Source organism: Aulonocara stuartgranti, assembly GCF_965226115.1.
Source record: "Aulonocara stuartgranti genome assembly, chromosome: 1".
Lineage (NCBI taxonomy): Eukaryota > Metazoa > Chordata > Actinopteri > Cichliformes > Cichlidae > Aulonocara > Aulonocara stuartgranti.
Window position 1 is genome coordinate 18531451 of NC_138939.1, and position 15546 is coordinate 18546996.

General features: G+C 39.8%; 1 protein-coding gene across 4 annotated transcripts; it reads right to left on the reverse strand.

Moving 5' to 3' along the window:
* Window positions 1-210: 210 nt before the first annotated feature.
* On the reverse strand, window positions 211-15492 carry vrk3 (VRK serine/threonine kinase 3). 4 transcript variants are annotated; one of them, XM_082538375.1, is made up of 16 exons: window positions 15288-15393; window positions 11136-11347; window positions 10969-11052; window positions 9598-9711; window positions 9349-9501; window positions 6600-6746; window positions 5621-5664; window positions 5402-5468; window positions 4581-4665; window positions 4381-4483; window positions 3310-3402; window positions 3088-3220; window positions 2530-2647; window positions 2391-2449; window positions 2170-2306; window positions 211-573 (listed from the first exon to the last, which is right to left on the reverse strand). In XM_082538375.1, the coding sequence occupies exons 2-15, from the start codon at window positions 11344-11346 to the stop codon at window positions 2170-2172; spliced, it is 1548 nt and encodes a 515-aa protein (XP_082394501.1). In that variant the 5' UTR covers window position 11347; window positions 15288-15393; the 3' UTR covers window positions 211-573. The 4 variants fall into 4 exon arrangements, with proteins under 4 accessions (XP_082394501.1, XP_082394499.1, XP_082394500.1 ...); XM_082538373.1 differs by having other exon boundaries at window positions 10960-11052; XM_082538374.1 differs by lacking the exon at window positions 15288-15393 and adding an exon at window positions 14666-14766 and having other exon boundaries at window positions 10960-11052.
* Window positions 15493-15546: the final 54 nt, after the last annotated feature.

Genomic DNA, 15546 nt, shown 5'->3' on the forward strand with positions numbered 1-15546 from the left:
TAAAGAGGTAAAATGGGCGAGATGTGCACAAAGGTCCGGTAAAAGATAAATAAGGATTATTTTTAACTCTGAGTCATGCAAAGCTACTCTCCCAAAATTCAGGGACAAAAATCTGGAGCTTGAAAAAAAAGAAAAAGAAAGAATAACAGGTAGCAATAACCAGACGATGTATTCTTATCAGAAAATATCAAAGCTCACTGAGTCACTGTAAGAAATGTCGATATTTTATTTGTTGAAATGTTCAGCAGGATAAGTCAACAGAAAAAAAAACATCTGTTATAAAAATCACCCTGTTAAATCTAACTACCTAACAACACTGCAACACACAAAATATAAAAATCAGTGCTTTAGGAATTTAAAACTTGTATTTCTTTGAGGCTGAAAACCACAGAAGCCTCAACAGGTCCATAAAGATGATAAACCCCCCACACACACACACAAACTGTAAAACCAATGAATCGTTTACCTAATAAACTCATGACTTTCAGTGCAATAAAGCATCAGCATTTAAACACGACTTTAAAATAAGAAAACTCCAGGATCTTTCAGTGTCGTCTCTTTTGTGCGATCTCTCTGAAAATAAAACAAAGATTAGTCAGACTCAAAGGGTTTGATACATATGCAGCATCGCTGTCAGGTTGATGTCAGTTTTAACGCTTCAGTTTGGTTTAATTAAATCTCTGATAATCTCATCTGATCACAGTAATAATCCCCGTATGCGTTCAGTCTGCTTGGATTTTGCCTGTTCGGCTACATAGATAAAGGGCCCTTTCATATAAACGGTGGCAGCTTTATCTGAAGATTGTATGTCTTCTTTTGACTGGGGGTCACCACAGCGGATCATCTACCTCCATCTTACCCTATTCCTAACACCAACCCTCCGCTTCACTAACTCAGAGCTGTCCCTGAGCTGATGAAGTCATTTCGAATCCCCTCCATCTCAGTCACGCCCAATGAAAATCTAAGCATCTTTACCTCATGTTCATCTGCCACCTCTAGCTTTGCATCCTGTGCTGTAAATAATAAACATAATGTCTCCAACAGATGTAATTCATAATGACATCAGTGTATAAATAATACTTTTTAATATCTGATTGCAAAGAACAGTCCTGTACTATGATACAGGCTTTGAGGCTGAGCAAGGGGTCTTTAGCACGAAACAACACGAAATTCAAAATTTTTCAGATCTGAACTTGTCATGTAACGTGTATACACACTGAAAGGGTTTTTACAAAAGGTTTGCCCTCAGAAAAACTAAATCTAAAGAGAATGAAGTCGACATGAAGCGATGATGAGCTGGTCCTGATGTTTTTAAACAAGAAAAGGAAGAAACTGAGATTCTGGGTTCATTCGATTCTCAGAAGAAGGCAGCAGCAGGGAGAATTTCATGGTTTGATCCAGCAGTAGAAGCTGTATCACAACAGCTTTCGTACATATTTCAGGATGTCAGTGGGGCAGTTTCAGCTCTTGTCATCAGAGCTGGAGCCACATCTGAGAAGGCTAAGAAATCATTTCAGAGGCCGACTGACCTGAAGCAGCGTCCAGCTGTGTCTGAGGTAAAATAGTGTTATCTTACTATTTCTATATCACTGTTTATTAAGTACTGGCGCACATTTTGAGCTATGATTGCACTTGTTGCCAAATGCAGTGACCTGATTGGTCAGATCTATTAATTAAAAAAAATTAATCCTGTGAGAAACTCAGAATCGGATGAACCCAGAATCTCAGTTTCTTCCTTTTCTTATCTGAAAATTTTAGTTTTACAAAGATGTTTCAAGTCTTACTGGGGTATCACCATGGTAACTTATGCTGTTATATCTGTTAAGAGATCAACAAATATGAATCAACCTCCCAGTGACCAATCAGCTGTCTAAAAACAGCACCACCATCTCTGTGCAGATACAAAGAGGCTCTATGTGATGAGCATCAATGAGAAATATTAAGATCTTGGAGAATATGTTTAAACTTTTTACTTTTAAAGCAACTTTTTAAAAATATGCTCCTAAAACACAACACCTGAGCCTCGTTGACCTTTTATTCAGAAGGCAGGTAAATGAGCTGACTGCTGACATCAGGTAAAGAAAAGCTATTCTGGGTATGTTGAACTTGCCTCAGGTGCATGTGAACATCTTTATTTCTGAGTTTCAGTAAAGGCGGGTGTGTCCTCACCTAAAAATTGAGGGGCTCCTCCACCGATGCCCCCAGCTGCACTAAAGCGTCGCTGAGTCCGGCCTTCAGCGTTGAGTAATTGGGCTGCTCGGAGTACTGCAGAGCCATCACTGCAGTCAGGTACGTTTGAAATGCTCCTGGAGCACAAAAAACAGAAAGATATCACCAAAGAAAATGCAGGAAAATGTGGTATATGATACAGAAGAAACACTGGAACTCACTGGAAACGCTCCTCCTCCCAAAGCACTGGCTCAGAAGTGCAGGAACATCCTCCATGTACCTGCAGCCATGTGTTATTTGCATTTTGTTTCACACAGAAGGTTAAAATTACACAAAAATGACAGATTATCTCTCTCTTACCTCTGTTTCTCGGTGGCTATCTGCTGTGGTTGAGTGAGCTCGGTCCACGGCAGCAATCCAGTGTGCCAGTGCAGCATGCAGTAACCCAAAGACTGCAGGTCGCTGCGGCGAGATGGAGCTGAAAGAGTGTGATGACAAAAATCAGTAAACAAAAAAAGACCTCAGATTTACAAAAACATCTCCTTGTTTTTCCACGGGTGAAATTTGTACCTTTTAACTTCAAAATCTGTAAAAACAAAAAACAAAACAAAAACCACCTTCACATGTGAAAATAAAATCATACTAATGTGAAGCCATGGATGTTGCCAGGCAGAAAGAAAAAAGGAAAGCCACAGAGAAGGATGGATGTAGTGACGCAAATGGTTGGTGTGATGGAGGAGGATGGTAGATGATCCACTGTGGCACGAGCAGCCGAAAGGAGAAGCAGATGTGAAGCCAGTGTTTGGCCAGATGGAGCGTGGTCAGAGCGCTCTGGTTTACAGCAGCTTACACGATGAAGTATGATTTAGTGACACTGACAGACTACAGATGGCTCAGTGGACCACAGAGGCAACACACCTGCTCCTTTATGCGCGTCCAGGCTGATGAACTGGACGGTGCCCTCGTGTGGCGTTCGGCTGGCTTCACGGTACTCCACATGCTTTCCTCCTGGACCGTACCTGAAGGCATGGCAGTATCCTACAAGGTACACCTAGACACACACACAAACACACAGAAGCAGCCTGGTTACACACACTTCAGGACAGAGTAGTGCAGTTTGAAGCTCAGAGCACGTCTTACCTGTGACCTCTGTCCTTGTTTTATGTACACGTTCTCGGCACTGATATCCGCATGAACGTATTCGTTTGAATGGATGTAGTGCAGCACGTCTAACTGCAAGGGAAAAGAAAAGTTAGTCTCTTAACGCTTTATCGCCCAGGCCTAATGGATTTATTTTGTAATTCTGGCTCTAAAATTAAAATAATAACTCATCTTTCCAAAACCATTAGAATTTTGTCTCTAGTGCTTGTGAAATGGGAACAACGATGGGCACACATAAACAGGTCAGCACAAAGAAAAGTAATCACTGTGCTTTCCAGTTCTTCTCAGACACACAACTCCAGAAGCCCCACCCACTTGCTGTCCAAGCCTTCCATTTGTGAAGGTCAGCCAATCAGAAACCAGCTGGCTTAAAGAAGTGGGTCTCAGGAGTGGAGCAGGAGCTCGTTTTTTGTGGGTTTTTTGTTTTGTTTTTTTACTTCAGAGGTGACGCTCAGGTATTGATTAAAATGACCAAGTGGGATTATTTATAACCTCATTATATTTTACACAGATTTTTTTTAATGGCTCTGTATGTTTATCATTCGTATACTGTTTCCTTCATCTACCTCACACAATGTGAAAGCTCTTCATCGTTACTTTGTGCATGCAGTTTCTGCAGTTTTAAATGTCGCTGCTCTACCTCTGTTAGTGCAAAACATCACAGTTTAGTGAACAGAAGTGGAAAATTGGTTCTGCCGGAGGTTTCTTCCTGTTTAAAGGGAGTTTTTCCTTCTCACTGTTGCCAAAGTGCTTGCTCATAGGGAGTCAAATGATTGTTGGGGGTTTCTCTGTATGTATGATTGTAAGTTCTACCTTACAATATAAAGCGCCTTGAGGTGACCGTTGTTGTGATTTGGTGCTGTATAAATAAAATAAAATTGAACTGAACAGAATAGAAGGTTAAAGGAAGAGGAGCTAAAGCAGCTCGTTTCAGACTGTGTCTACACAAAAGTCCAGTAAGAGATAAATAAGCATTATTAAGAAGAGGAAAAAGTACAAAAGGTCCACTTTTAGAGTATTTATGTGACTAGACAATTCAAAAACACCAACTATTCTATAGGCCAGCTGAAGAACAACTTCCTCAGACAGAGGCTGATTTTCTTTCTTGATGATGGACTGGAGCGACTCGCCAATGCTGGGAAAAATTAGAAACCTACAGAAACGAAAATAAAATGAAATTAATGTAAACAGATTTACAGGTCAAGGTAAGATGCTTTCATATGTTTTGTATGTGCAGGTAAAGCTCACACCTGTACGAGTCTGTATGGAGACCAAAGCCAACGCAGGAAGGAATCCCCAGGAAGTCCAGCTTGTTTTGCTTGACCCACTTTTCCACTACAGAGAAAACAAGTTTTAGTAGGAAAATCATCACACAGGCAGAAAACACTGTGTATATGTACAGATGCACTGCCTTCAGAGTCTGAAAAGTCAGTTCAGAAAAGTTTTCAATCTACATTCTTTCTCACAGCCAGCAGAGGGCGACTCTTCTCGCTATAAAACAAACATCTATGAGAAAATGACCCTTATCATTGAATACACCTCCCTGAAGAGTTCGTCACCAAATCAACAGCTTAAGCGCTTTGAATATCACATGATGGTCAATCTGTAATTCACGGCCCCTGTTAGAGATTGCGGCCCTCGCCGTCTGGTTTAATAAAACTGAGAATGTGATGACAGAAATCGTCAAATCAAGGTTTTAAAACAGGAGTCCACAAGCCAAAGGGTGAAGTTGCTGTGCTGTGATGAGGGTTAAAGACACAACAATGCTCCTCTGATGCCTATCAAGTCAAACAGATGTATTACAGCTTCATGCCTCAGCTGTTAGCGTTTCTTTCTGACTCATTTGTCACCTTTGAGAGTTTAGTTTTGAGTCACCTGGTAATTTAAATCCTTTGTGTCAAAGTGAATGTTCTGTGCACAGACAAAACATCCTAACCCTCCGTAGGTGATAGAAACCGTCACAGAAACTTATCCTCTGTCTTTATTGAAATCAGAATAAAATCAGCTTTGGGAACTAATTCTGGTAATTATGGGCTTCTAAACGTGACAGAAAAGCACAATAAATCCTCACCGGACGCCGGTTTAGCAGCTCTCTGCAGGAAGTTCTGTTCATTGAAGATTCTTCCATCTTTAGTTCCCTAAAAGTGAAAAATAAAATATAACTTTGATTTTTTTTGGCACAGGGAAATTCAGGAGCAGAAGAAGCATTACAACAAAGTAGAGAGCAATTCAACGGATTATTGGGAAATAAACTGAAAAGCAGACACATTTATCTACCGTTTGTACTCACCAGTTTGAGGGTGTGATTCAACTCCTTTGAGCTTGGCCGAGAAACTGAAGAGAGAAAAACCGCTTTATTCATCTGTGATCATAAAATTTCCTATTAATATTTATCTTTTCTAAGTCAATAAATAGTCAACTGGTTTATCCTGCTGGAGTGCAATGCAGTGTTGACCAGCTACACTGGATTAGTCCTCTCTTTGCTTTAATAAAGTTTACTGGACTCAAACAGATAGAATATAGACTTGACTGATTGCATTAAATGTGGGCTGCAGTTATTATGTTTCCCTATTTGTGGTATGCTGTAGTTTATAGTACATCCAGTATCACTTTAAAGGTTAAAAACCTTGATGAGGGGCATGATTTTTGTAAATCACTCCAGCTTCTGACCAGTCACGCATGATCCAGCTTTGGTTGTACTCTGATAGAAAACATCTGCATGTAGAGAATTTGCTGAAATGCAATCTCAAATCCATGGACTATCATCTGCCAGCGATGTTGGGTTACTTAACGTAATCCCTGGTTCTTTGATAAACGTGTGAGGGGTTTCACTATGGGAATACAGACCACTCGAGCTGTGCTCAGAGCCAATCAGCCCTTCCCTGCTCATCATCAGTTCCTTCCCATGAGAAACCACACCGAGCTCCTTCAGCACACCCAGGCTGATTTGGATGCCAGAACATCACCGAACACGCTGCACTGAGTGAGTCCTTTTAAAGACGTGTGCTTATAGTTACACTCTGGGGACAGCGACCATATTCCTTCTCAGTGACAATAACAGCTGGTCGATGCATCACAGAAACATCTGCTGCAACAACTCAACTAGACTTCCCTCAAACACGTTTTCTGCCAGCTGTTCATATTGAGTTTGCTCAGTGGGACACAGCACATCAGCAATCACCACGACTATTTCACGTGAGTCAAACTCTTCAATTGTACATTTGTCTTTGTTTTCATGTGTTCCCCTTATGTCTTGTGACCAGTCCTACCTTCGTAGAGCAGCTCGGTTGCGCTCTGACTGAGCTGCCTGATCAGCTTCCACTTCTTGCCGGTCGTGTCGGTCACCTCCTCACCTTCAGGCAGCGGTTCCACAAAGGATGCATGCTTTGCCTTCCTGCCTTTATTTTTTCCAGTTGCTGCAAGTTAATGAAAACACTTCAAATTAATTAGTGCAGGAATAACCCCCCCCCCACACACACACAAAATTACACACCTAAAGTATGCTGTGCTGTGATCGACTCAACAAAATCTTTTTGTACAAAGAATTTGTAAAAAATTTCTGCACACTAGAAGAAATGGAAGAAAGAAAGACGACTATTTCTCTTTACCAGAATCACTAAAAACTGCTGTAATCAAACCTATACTGAAAAAGGACAATCTTGACAAGACACAAATGAAAAACTACAGGCCGATCTCAAATCTCCCATTTTTAAGTAAGATCATTGAAAAAGCAGTTTCTCAACAGCTCAGTTACTTCTTAAAACAGAATAACTGCTATGATGCCTTCCAGTCAGGTTTTAGACAGAACCACAGCACTGAAACCGCTCTGACAAAAGTGTTTAATGACATATGTCTGAATACAGACAGTGGAAAAATGTCAGTCCTAGTTTTACTGGATCTCAGTGCAGCATTTGATACAGTTGACCACAACATATTACTCAAACGACTGGAGAACTGGGCAGGTCTTTCAGGAACTGTACTAAACTGGTTCAAAACATACTTAGAAAACAGGAAATACTTTGTATCAATAGGTAACTTCACATCTGAGCAGACAAGTATCACATGTGGAGTTCCCCAAGGTTCGATCTTGGGACCCCTTCTGTTTAACATTTACATGCTCCCACTGGCACAGATTATAAACAACAACAAAATAAACTATCACAGCTATGCAGATGACACACAAATATATATCACAATGTCACCAGGAGACCGAGGCCCTGTACAGGCTCTTGGTAAATGCATTGAGGAAATTAATGACTGGTTGTGCCACAATTTTCTCCAACTAAACAAAAACAAAACTGAGGTAATAGTCTTTGGCGCCAAAGAAAAACGATTACAGGTCACCAGAGAACTTCAATCTATACATCTAAAAACCACAAACCAGGCGAGAAATTTGGGTGTAGTGATGGATGCAGACCTAAACTTAGAAAAACACATTAAGACAATAACAAAGTCAGCTTACTATCACCTCAAGAATATTTCAAGGATAAAAGATCTGATGTCTCAACAGGACCTGGAAAAACTAGTCCATGCATTCATTTTTAGTAGGCTTGATTACTGTAACAGCATCTTTACAGGTCTACCTAAAAAAAATCAGTCAGACAACTACAGCTCATTCAGAACTCTGCTGCTCGAGTCCTCACTAAGACCAAAAAAGTGGACCACATCAGTCCAGCTCTGAGGTCTTTACACTGGCTGCCTGTCCGTCAGAGCATAGACTTTAAAGTTCTGATGCTGGCCTATAACGCTCTGAATGGTTTAGGACCAAAATACATCAGTGACCTCCTGACCCAGTATGAACCTTCCAGATCCCTCAGGTCATCTGGATCCGGTCTTTTATCAGTTCCCAGAGTCAGAACCAGACACGGAGAAGCTGCATTCAGCTTTTATGCTCCTTATATCTGGAACAAACTCCCAGAAAGCCTCAGATCAGCTGAAACACTCAGTTTATTTAAATCCAGGTTGAAGACTCACCTGTTCTCAGCTGCATTTGAATAAAGCACCAAATCCACACTTTTAAGCTTAAATTTCAAAACTTACATTTAACTACTGATCTTATCTACTGTTCTGATTTTATCTGTTTTGATTTTATATACTGTTTTGTTTGTTTGTTAATTAGTTAGTTTTTTTGCTTGTTTTAATCAATTTTAAATCATGCTTTTTATTTGTTCTTGTTTCTAATGTCTCTGTAAAGCACTTTGAATCACCTTGTTGTTGAATTGTGCTATACAAATAAACTTGCCTTGCCTTTACTGATTTTAATTTAACTTAAGTTTAATTTATTGATAAATTTATTTTACTAAGCTGAAACTAATCCACGCTGGGAAGCTTTGGATTTAGTTTTTATTATTACTATTTGCCTCTCATGTATCAGAAGCTTTATGTGAATTCTGTTTATAACAGTGATTCCTAAAGTGTGGGCTGCAAAGGTACTGCAGGTGGGCCACAGAAACACAAATTCAGTTTGAAATTACTCACAAGTATGTACACTCAGAAAGCATTTAAATATTTATATAAAAAGTGAATTAAATCCATTAAGATGAGGTGGTTAGTTTGTGACTTTACTCCTTAGTCTTAACTAGATGTAATGTTCTTGTATTGAAGTTTGTGTCCGAGTGGCAGGTTTCTCACACGTTCTCCTTAAAAGCTTTCCACATGACTGATGAGCATTAGGAATTTTTGATTGGATTTAAGATTGGGGGGCCCCCATGAGATTTTCTTGTATATAAGTGAACCATAGCACTTCTGTAAAAGAAGTGGTTAAATTTAAAGGTAACTCTGAAAAGCCTAAGGGGGAAAAATGTAATTAAATTATTAATTGAATAGATATTCTAAGAGAAATGAATGATTACTCTTGTTACAGCAATAAAACTGCAGTAAATGTGGTGATTGTAACGACACCAGAACAACAATAAAGCTCCCGATCATTAAACATTTTGTGATCTTTATACAAACCTATCAGTGTACTTAACAATGTGTGTAACATGCTCCTGTTACATCATTCAACGTGTAGCTCACCTTTTGCAGGAGACTTAGAGTTTGGTGAGGAAACAGGTGAAGCTCCATCTACTGCTGATCTCCCCTCTATCCAGCCTGTTTTTGCAGACAGCTTCTTTTCTTCTTCTTCTTTCTGCTTTTTCAAAGGACTGCAGAGCTTCCCTTTCCTTTGCACTACACAGCAACAGTTAACAAAGCAAAGAGGAACGGTAATGGAGATTTCATAAAAGAACTGCAGGAACGGGCAGATAAATCAGTGCTTCTGCTCACCAGATCGAGGAGATTTTGCAACAGGAGACTCTACGATTGGCTGCGCCCCAGTGTCGAGTTTAAAGGTGACCGTGTTCTTCTTTGGTGGAGATTCCTGCAACCCAGCGTCATTATCTGTGGAAGCAAAGTACTTCTGGTTCAGGGCTTCAACTGATTGTGATTGAGTATGACTAATTTGACTAGTTTGTCCAGACAAAGCAGTCTGGACAAACATAAAAAATATAAGCTACAAGGTTATGCATCTAAATAAGCATAATAACATATACTTAGAAGTAATAAATAACTGGGGGACAAATATAATTACAAACACGAACAAAATAAGTGGAGTAATCTATAGGCACAGTGAGTAAAGAGTTAAAGTAATCAATAAAAAAAACTTTGGGGGGAAAAAAAGGAATAAAGCTTCCTTTGACTGTGAGAAATGACATCACATCTTTGAAGCCACAAGGAACCGGATCAGGGTTTAGCTGACTTCCAGAGGTGTGAGATACGACACGCTGATAACAAAAATGTAAAAGAAAGACTTTTTTTTGTTGCACAGAGGTACAGGGAACAAGTGAACCCCCAAAACATCAATGAAGGGTTCGTATTTATCTGCGTCACTAAAACATCAGACATGGGGAGCCGGTTTAGCTCACTGGGGTGAGCAGGCAACCACATGGTGTATAGCTAAGAGCGGCCGGCCAATATTTGAATCCGAAATTACTTGCCGCATGTCTTCTTCTCTCTCTCTCCCTCCACTTTCCTGTCACTCCTCACTGTTCCTATTCAATAAAGCCAGAAAAGGCCAAAAAAAAAAAAAAAACCCCAACAGATTTTCAAAATCTTAAAAAAAAACCCCTCAACAACATACAAAACAGACATTCATGAAGTCATCGATCCAGAACTCAAGTATTTTACAGCATGAATAAAACACATGGCTTAGATCATAAGCCACATGTAAGCCACAGTACTTGAATGTATACTAAGGACAGCTTTCTTGCACCATTGATCTACCAGCCCGATTCCAAACTCCAGGGCCATCCATCAGCCAAGTGATTTTTAATTCACTCTAAAGGCCAGAAGAGCCTCCCATGGCCTTTCAGTGTAATGTAATGTACTCACATTTACAAAGCACTTTAACTATAAGTTTGTTCTATACACTTCGAGGTCTTCAGACCCACCAGTGCACGAACTCCACAAAGAAAGGGCCCAGCTGGAATCACAGTGAAGCTACAAAAGGTGGAGTTTTTTAGAACTAAACACTTCAGGGAGCTGAACCCTTTGGTTTGACATCCCTGCTCCAGCTGAATTTACTCATACTGTTTTCATACCTCATTATAACTGACATCTTAACAGGATAACCTGTATGATCTCCTTTACCTTCTTTACCTTCTTTGTCCAGGCAAAGGGTTTTGCGAGTCCTTCGCAGTGCAGGACGTGGTGTTAACGAACTTAAAGTGTCAAATCCCTGGGCTGGACACAGAGAGAGATTGTTAAAGTTAAATTACTTGGTATTTTAAGTATTTATTTGATGACATACTGCCACCTGTATTCACCTGTACTGAGTTCACAGCTCGTGCTTGGAGTGGGGCTTGGATTAACTACAGATGTTGCTGCTGCATTTCTCAGAGGCGAGGAGAAACTTGAGTTCACAGATTCAGATTGAAATGGACTTTCAGGACCGGGAAGTTTCTCCCCACATGAAGGACAGAATCTGAATTCAGGCTGTAACTTTGTCCCACACTGGGGGCAGAAATGGAAAGGCATTCTGCAAGAGTGAGGATAAAACATGATTATACATCAATCATCTGCTCCAGCCACGTCGTGTATCTGTCCGAGGTTTATCGTGTGGATCAGGAAACTACACACAAACAATCTGACAGTTGTTGGCTGGTAACTCTGTTAGAAATGAATTCGTAGTACAGTTTTTAGCCACACCAGTCTTCACAAAAGCTTTGCAAGTGTCACAAAAAAGTTTTCAGAAAATAAAGTCAAGTTCATAATTCTACTCCCAAAGTAAACATGAGTTTACTGAGAGGATTCTGGATATTTCTTTTTATCAGTGCAGAGGTAATATTATATAAACCAGGCTATGAATGTTAATATATCCCTCTGCAAAAATGGACAGCTTTAGTGAGTGCAAAGACTACATGAGATTTTAAGCTTTAAGTATGGGGGGAAAAAACAAAACAAAAACATCCATCCACTTTCTTAATGGTAGGTTTTTCAGCATTGTACCCTCTGCAGCATTTTATCAGCAGGTGTCCTGAGATGATTCATTCTTCTCTCTCCAGCATCGCCTCCACCTTCACTCCTCCCTCCCTACAGAGCTCAATGTTGTCTGCAAACATAGTTCTGTCTATCACCACTGCAAACAAGAAGAGGCTCAGAGCCAATCCTTGAAGTAATCTAACTCCCACCTTGAAACCATCTGTTACTTCTACTCCTGACTGACTTCCTTCATGGAGCGCCACAGTTGGCACCCTATCATATCTGTAGATCCACAAAGAATCTCGCTCTGATCTTCACTATGCACCTCCACCAACACTCTGGCTCATGGATGGAGCCAGCATATTACTGATTACTTGCCAGGTTAAAAAAAACAAACCTTGTGGTGACCCACTATATCACCTGGGGGTACAAACTGGTGTTACATGAAAGTATAGCTTGGCCCCATTTCAACTTCAGTTATCTCACCATACAGTATAGAGATGGTTTGGACATAAAGTCATAGTAGTTGTCTCCTCACACTCTGTTGACAGCTTTAGTTAATTTTGGAAGATTTAAAACTCATAAAAAGTAATTTACAAACAGTACCTAAAAGATTATTTATTGAAAATTCTAGACATTTTTTTAAGACAATTAATTTAGAGGTAAAGATCCCAATTTAGAGAGCATCTTTTATACTTTAATCATATAAATGCTGTTAAAATTATAGATACTCTTTAACCGTAACCAAAGCTTCAAATAATGAGGTACGATCACATTCAAGAAATCCCTCTCAGAAAAAATAAAAACTCGAGATTTAGACTGTGCTAAATGTTGAGTTTCTGACCTTTTTTTTTTTTTTTTTTACACTGTTGACTTTTTATGGAAGACATGGTCTTTATCAAACAGTCAGCTCATGTACATGTAGCAACACTTATGTTTGGGAGAAGCACCAAAACAAAGTTAAAATGAGAAATTAAATATCTCATTTCAGACAGAAGATAAATGCAGTGCCTGGACCAGTGCTCGATATAAGATACATAAAGACCAATTTTGACCTGTGAAACATGCAAAAATGATACACTATTGTGCAAGTCTTGAACTACCCCTCATTTCTTTATATTGTGGTTCCAAGGAAGCATACTCTTGATTCTTTCACAGGGGTATTGAGCAATAGTTCTCCAGGCTTTCCGAAGGTCTTTCTTTGGACATTAGCTGCCTTTTCACTCATTTTAAGTCCATTTAACACTGACATATAAATCGTTCAAACGTCAAAAGGGGCACCTAAACTAAGAGATGAACCAGTGTTGTCCACACATAACTGAAAATTTAGCAAAATATAACTTAAAATATTATGTTAAAGTAAATGAATCTATGAATAGTGTCAAAGATAACACAGTTTAACAGACATAAAATAGTATTTTTGCAACAACAAGGTGAACCTCAGAGCTATTAGCTGAAAACTTGATATGTCTCAGTGGGATGTACAGTGTGCCCTTAAAAAATGAAACTGGACAAGAAGAAGACTAAAGAACAAGTGTCACAAGACAAGAAGAGAAAGTCGTGTTCTTAAGAATCAGATAAAAAAAAAAAAAATCCAACAAAGACTTGAAAAAGGCCCTGAGTGATGAAGTCATTTTATGTATGACAGCGTTTTAATAGATAAAGATGAATGGCTTAAACATGAACTGAGCTGCGGTTTGGGGAAAGCCTCAAAGGGTACTGGCAGCAGTTCCCGGGCCTGGCACGAAAACGAACAGTTTGTAGAACTGGGGGACTCGTATCCGGTTGTTCAGTCTGACGTCACTAGCCGTGTCTGGGTCTAAACTCCACTGCAGGTCCATATATCAAACGATCACTGTGGCATTACTGAGAGTTGAAAAACTGTCTAAAGTCTTTCATCTTTAATAAAATGATCAGCGTTCTGCTCTACCAGGTGTAACAATTGAGTTTAACATCCAGGCATCCATGAAAACGGAATTTATGACATTTAACGGAGTTAGAAGTTAGCAGGGAGTTAGCTCGCTAGCTTCTATCTAAATACAATATAGCATGTCCTGACTGCGGGGTTTTGGAAACAAATTAAAACGTACAGCTCTGTTATCACTTCCAGCATAAATGAAGACAGAAAACTAAACAGCAGTGACGTTTGTAGGGTTACTGAAGTTGGGCTAGCTGGTATATAATGATGTGCTACGTGACCGCTAGCGACACAGCTATGTTAGCATAATATAAACAAGCTAACTTTTTTTCCACTCGATAAAAGTTAACGTGAGTGTTCTCGGTGGTCAGAAACAAATGTAATCGCATGGCAGGATGCTGTAAAAGGACCAAACTTCAGCCAGGAGAACAACTGAGATAATCCATCCACAATACGAGGTTAGTCATTCATATACTGTTGCATGGGCTGGGCTGTAGTTACATCCTAAGGTTTTAAAAACTGAGCTTAAATAAATGATTAGTGGTAATAAAAGCCGAGGGAGGTCAACAGGGATCACTGACTGTTTTAGGAGCTTTTTGAGATCAAATAGAAGAAAATACAAAACATTAAACATGTTAACAACACAAAAGCCATATTAAACGCAGACTACTTTAGACCCGGAAGTAGGATTCGTCGCGTCATCACTGAACAACCGGATAGAGATAAGAACCGGAAGGAGCGTGTTTGGAGGCGTGGTCCCGCTCCTGAAATTCACATACTTTATCTCCAAAACATTGATCCAGCTACTGTTCACAAAAGCTTAATCAGAAATGGTTTCATTAGCTGTCAAGAATCAATGTATAAGGAAAGAGAAACAGGGAGTTTGAGAGTGATCCCAAACACACTGCCAACACAGTAAAAACACCTGCACAGAAAACACACACAGTGCAACACTACCAGTCATGAATTGGTCTCCCCAGAGCCCGGACCTCGACATTATTGAAGCCTGTGGGATCATGTTGACAGAGAACAGACTAAAAAGCAGCTGACATCCAAAGAGCAACTTTGAACGTCCTTTAAGAAGCCTGGAAAGCTATTCCTGAAAACTACTTAAATAAATTACTAGAAAGCTTGATTAAGAGATTTCAGGCTGTGTTTCAGAATCAAAGGTGGCTCCACATTTAGCAAAGCTCTGCCTGCTGGATTGTGTTGCATAACTTTTTCCAGGGAACCGTTAAGAAGAGGTTTAAACGGGGCGTAAAGGAAACTACAGTCCTTATCGCGACAGGAACTCCTTACTTAGAAAATATAAAATAGCTGAAGACCGAGTACGTTTCACATGAAGTTTATTTCAGCGTGTTTGCCGCTTTCAGTTTAATTAACAAATAAAAAACACTCATATACTGACCAAACATTCGTGTTAGCTAGCTAAAAGTCAAGCAAAACTTTGAAAAACCTTTCGGGCGGAAGCGCCGCCAAAGTACTGATATTAACTTTTGTTTAAAATAAGTCTAAAAATTTTGCACCTGGTTTTGTTCGTATATAATAAAAACCTACAAACAGTTAAAACGTCTGGTACCTTTGTTTTGCTGCTTCTTCTTCACCGCATTGACAATCTCACAGGTGGAGCTACGCAGGCGCAATGCTGCCCTCTGCAGGACTTCAGGACAGTTGCAACCAGCTGTGCTAAAAACCACAAAGTGAGATCTTCTTCTTCTTCTGTCATTTTTAACGGTAGCTTGCATCCAAAGATGCTGCACTACTGCCATCTCCTGGCTTTTACTCTCACTTCACTTCTAAATCCTTAGAGCCTCTCGATGCACAAAGCAGGATTATAA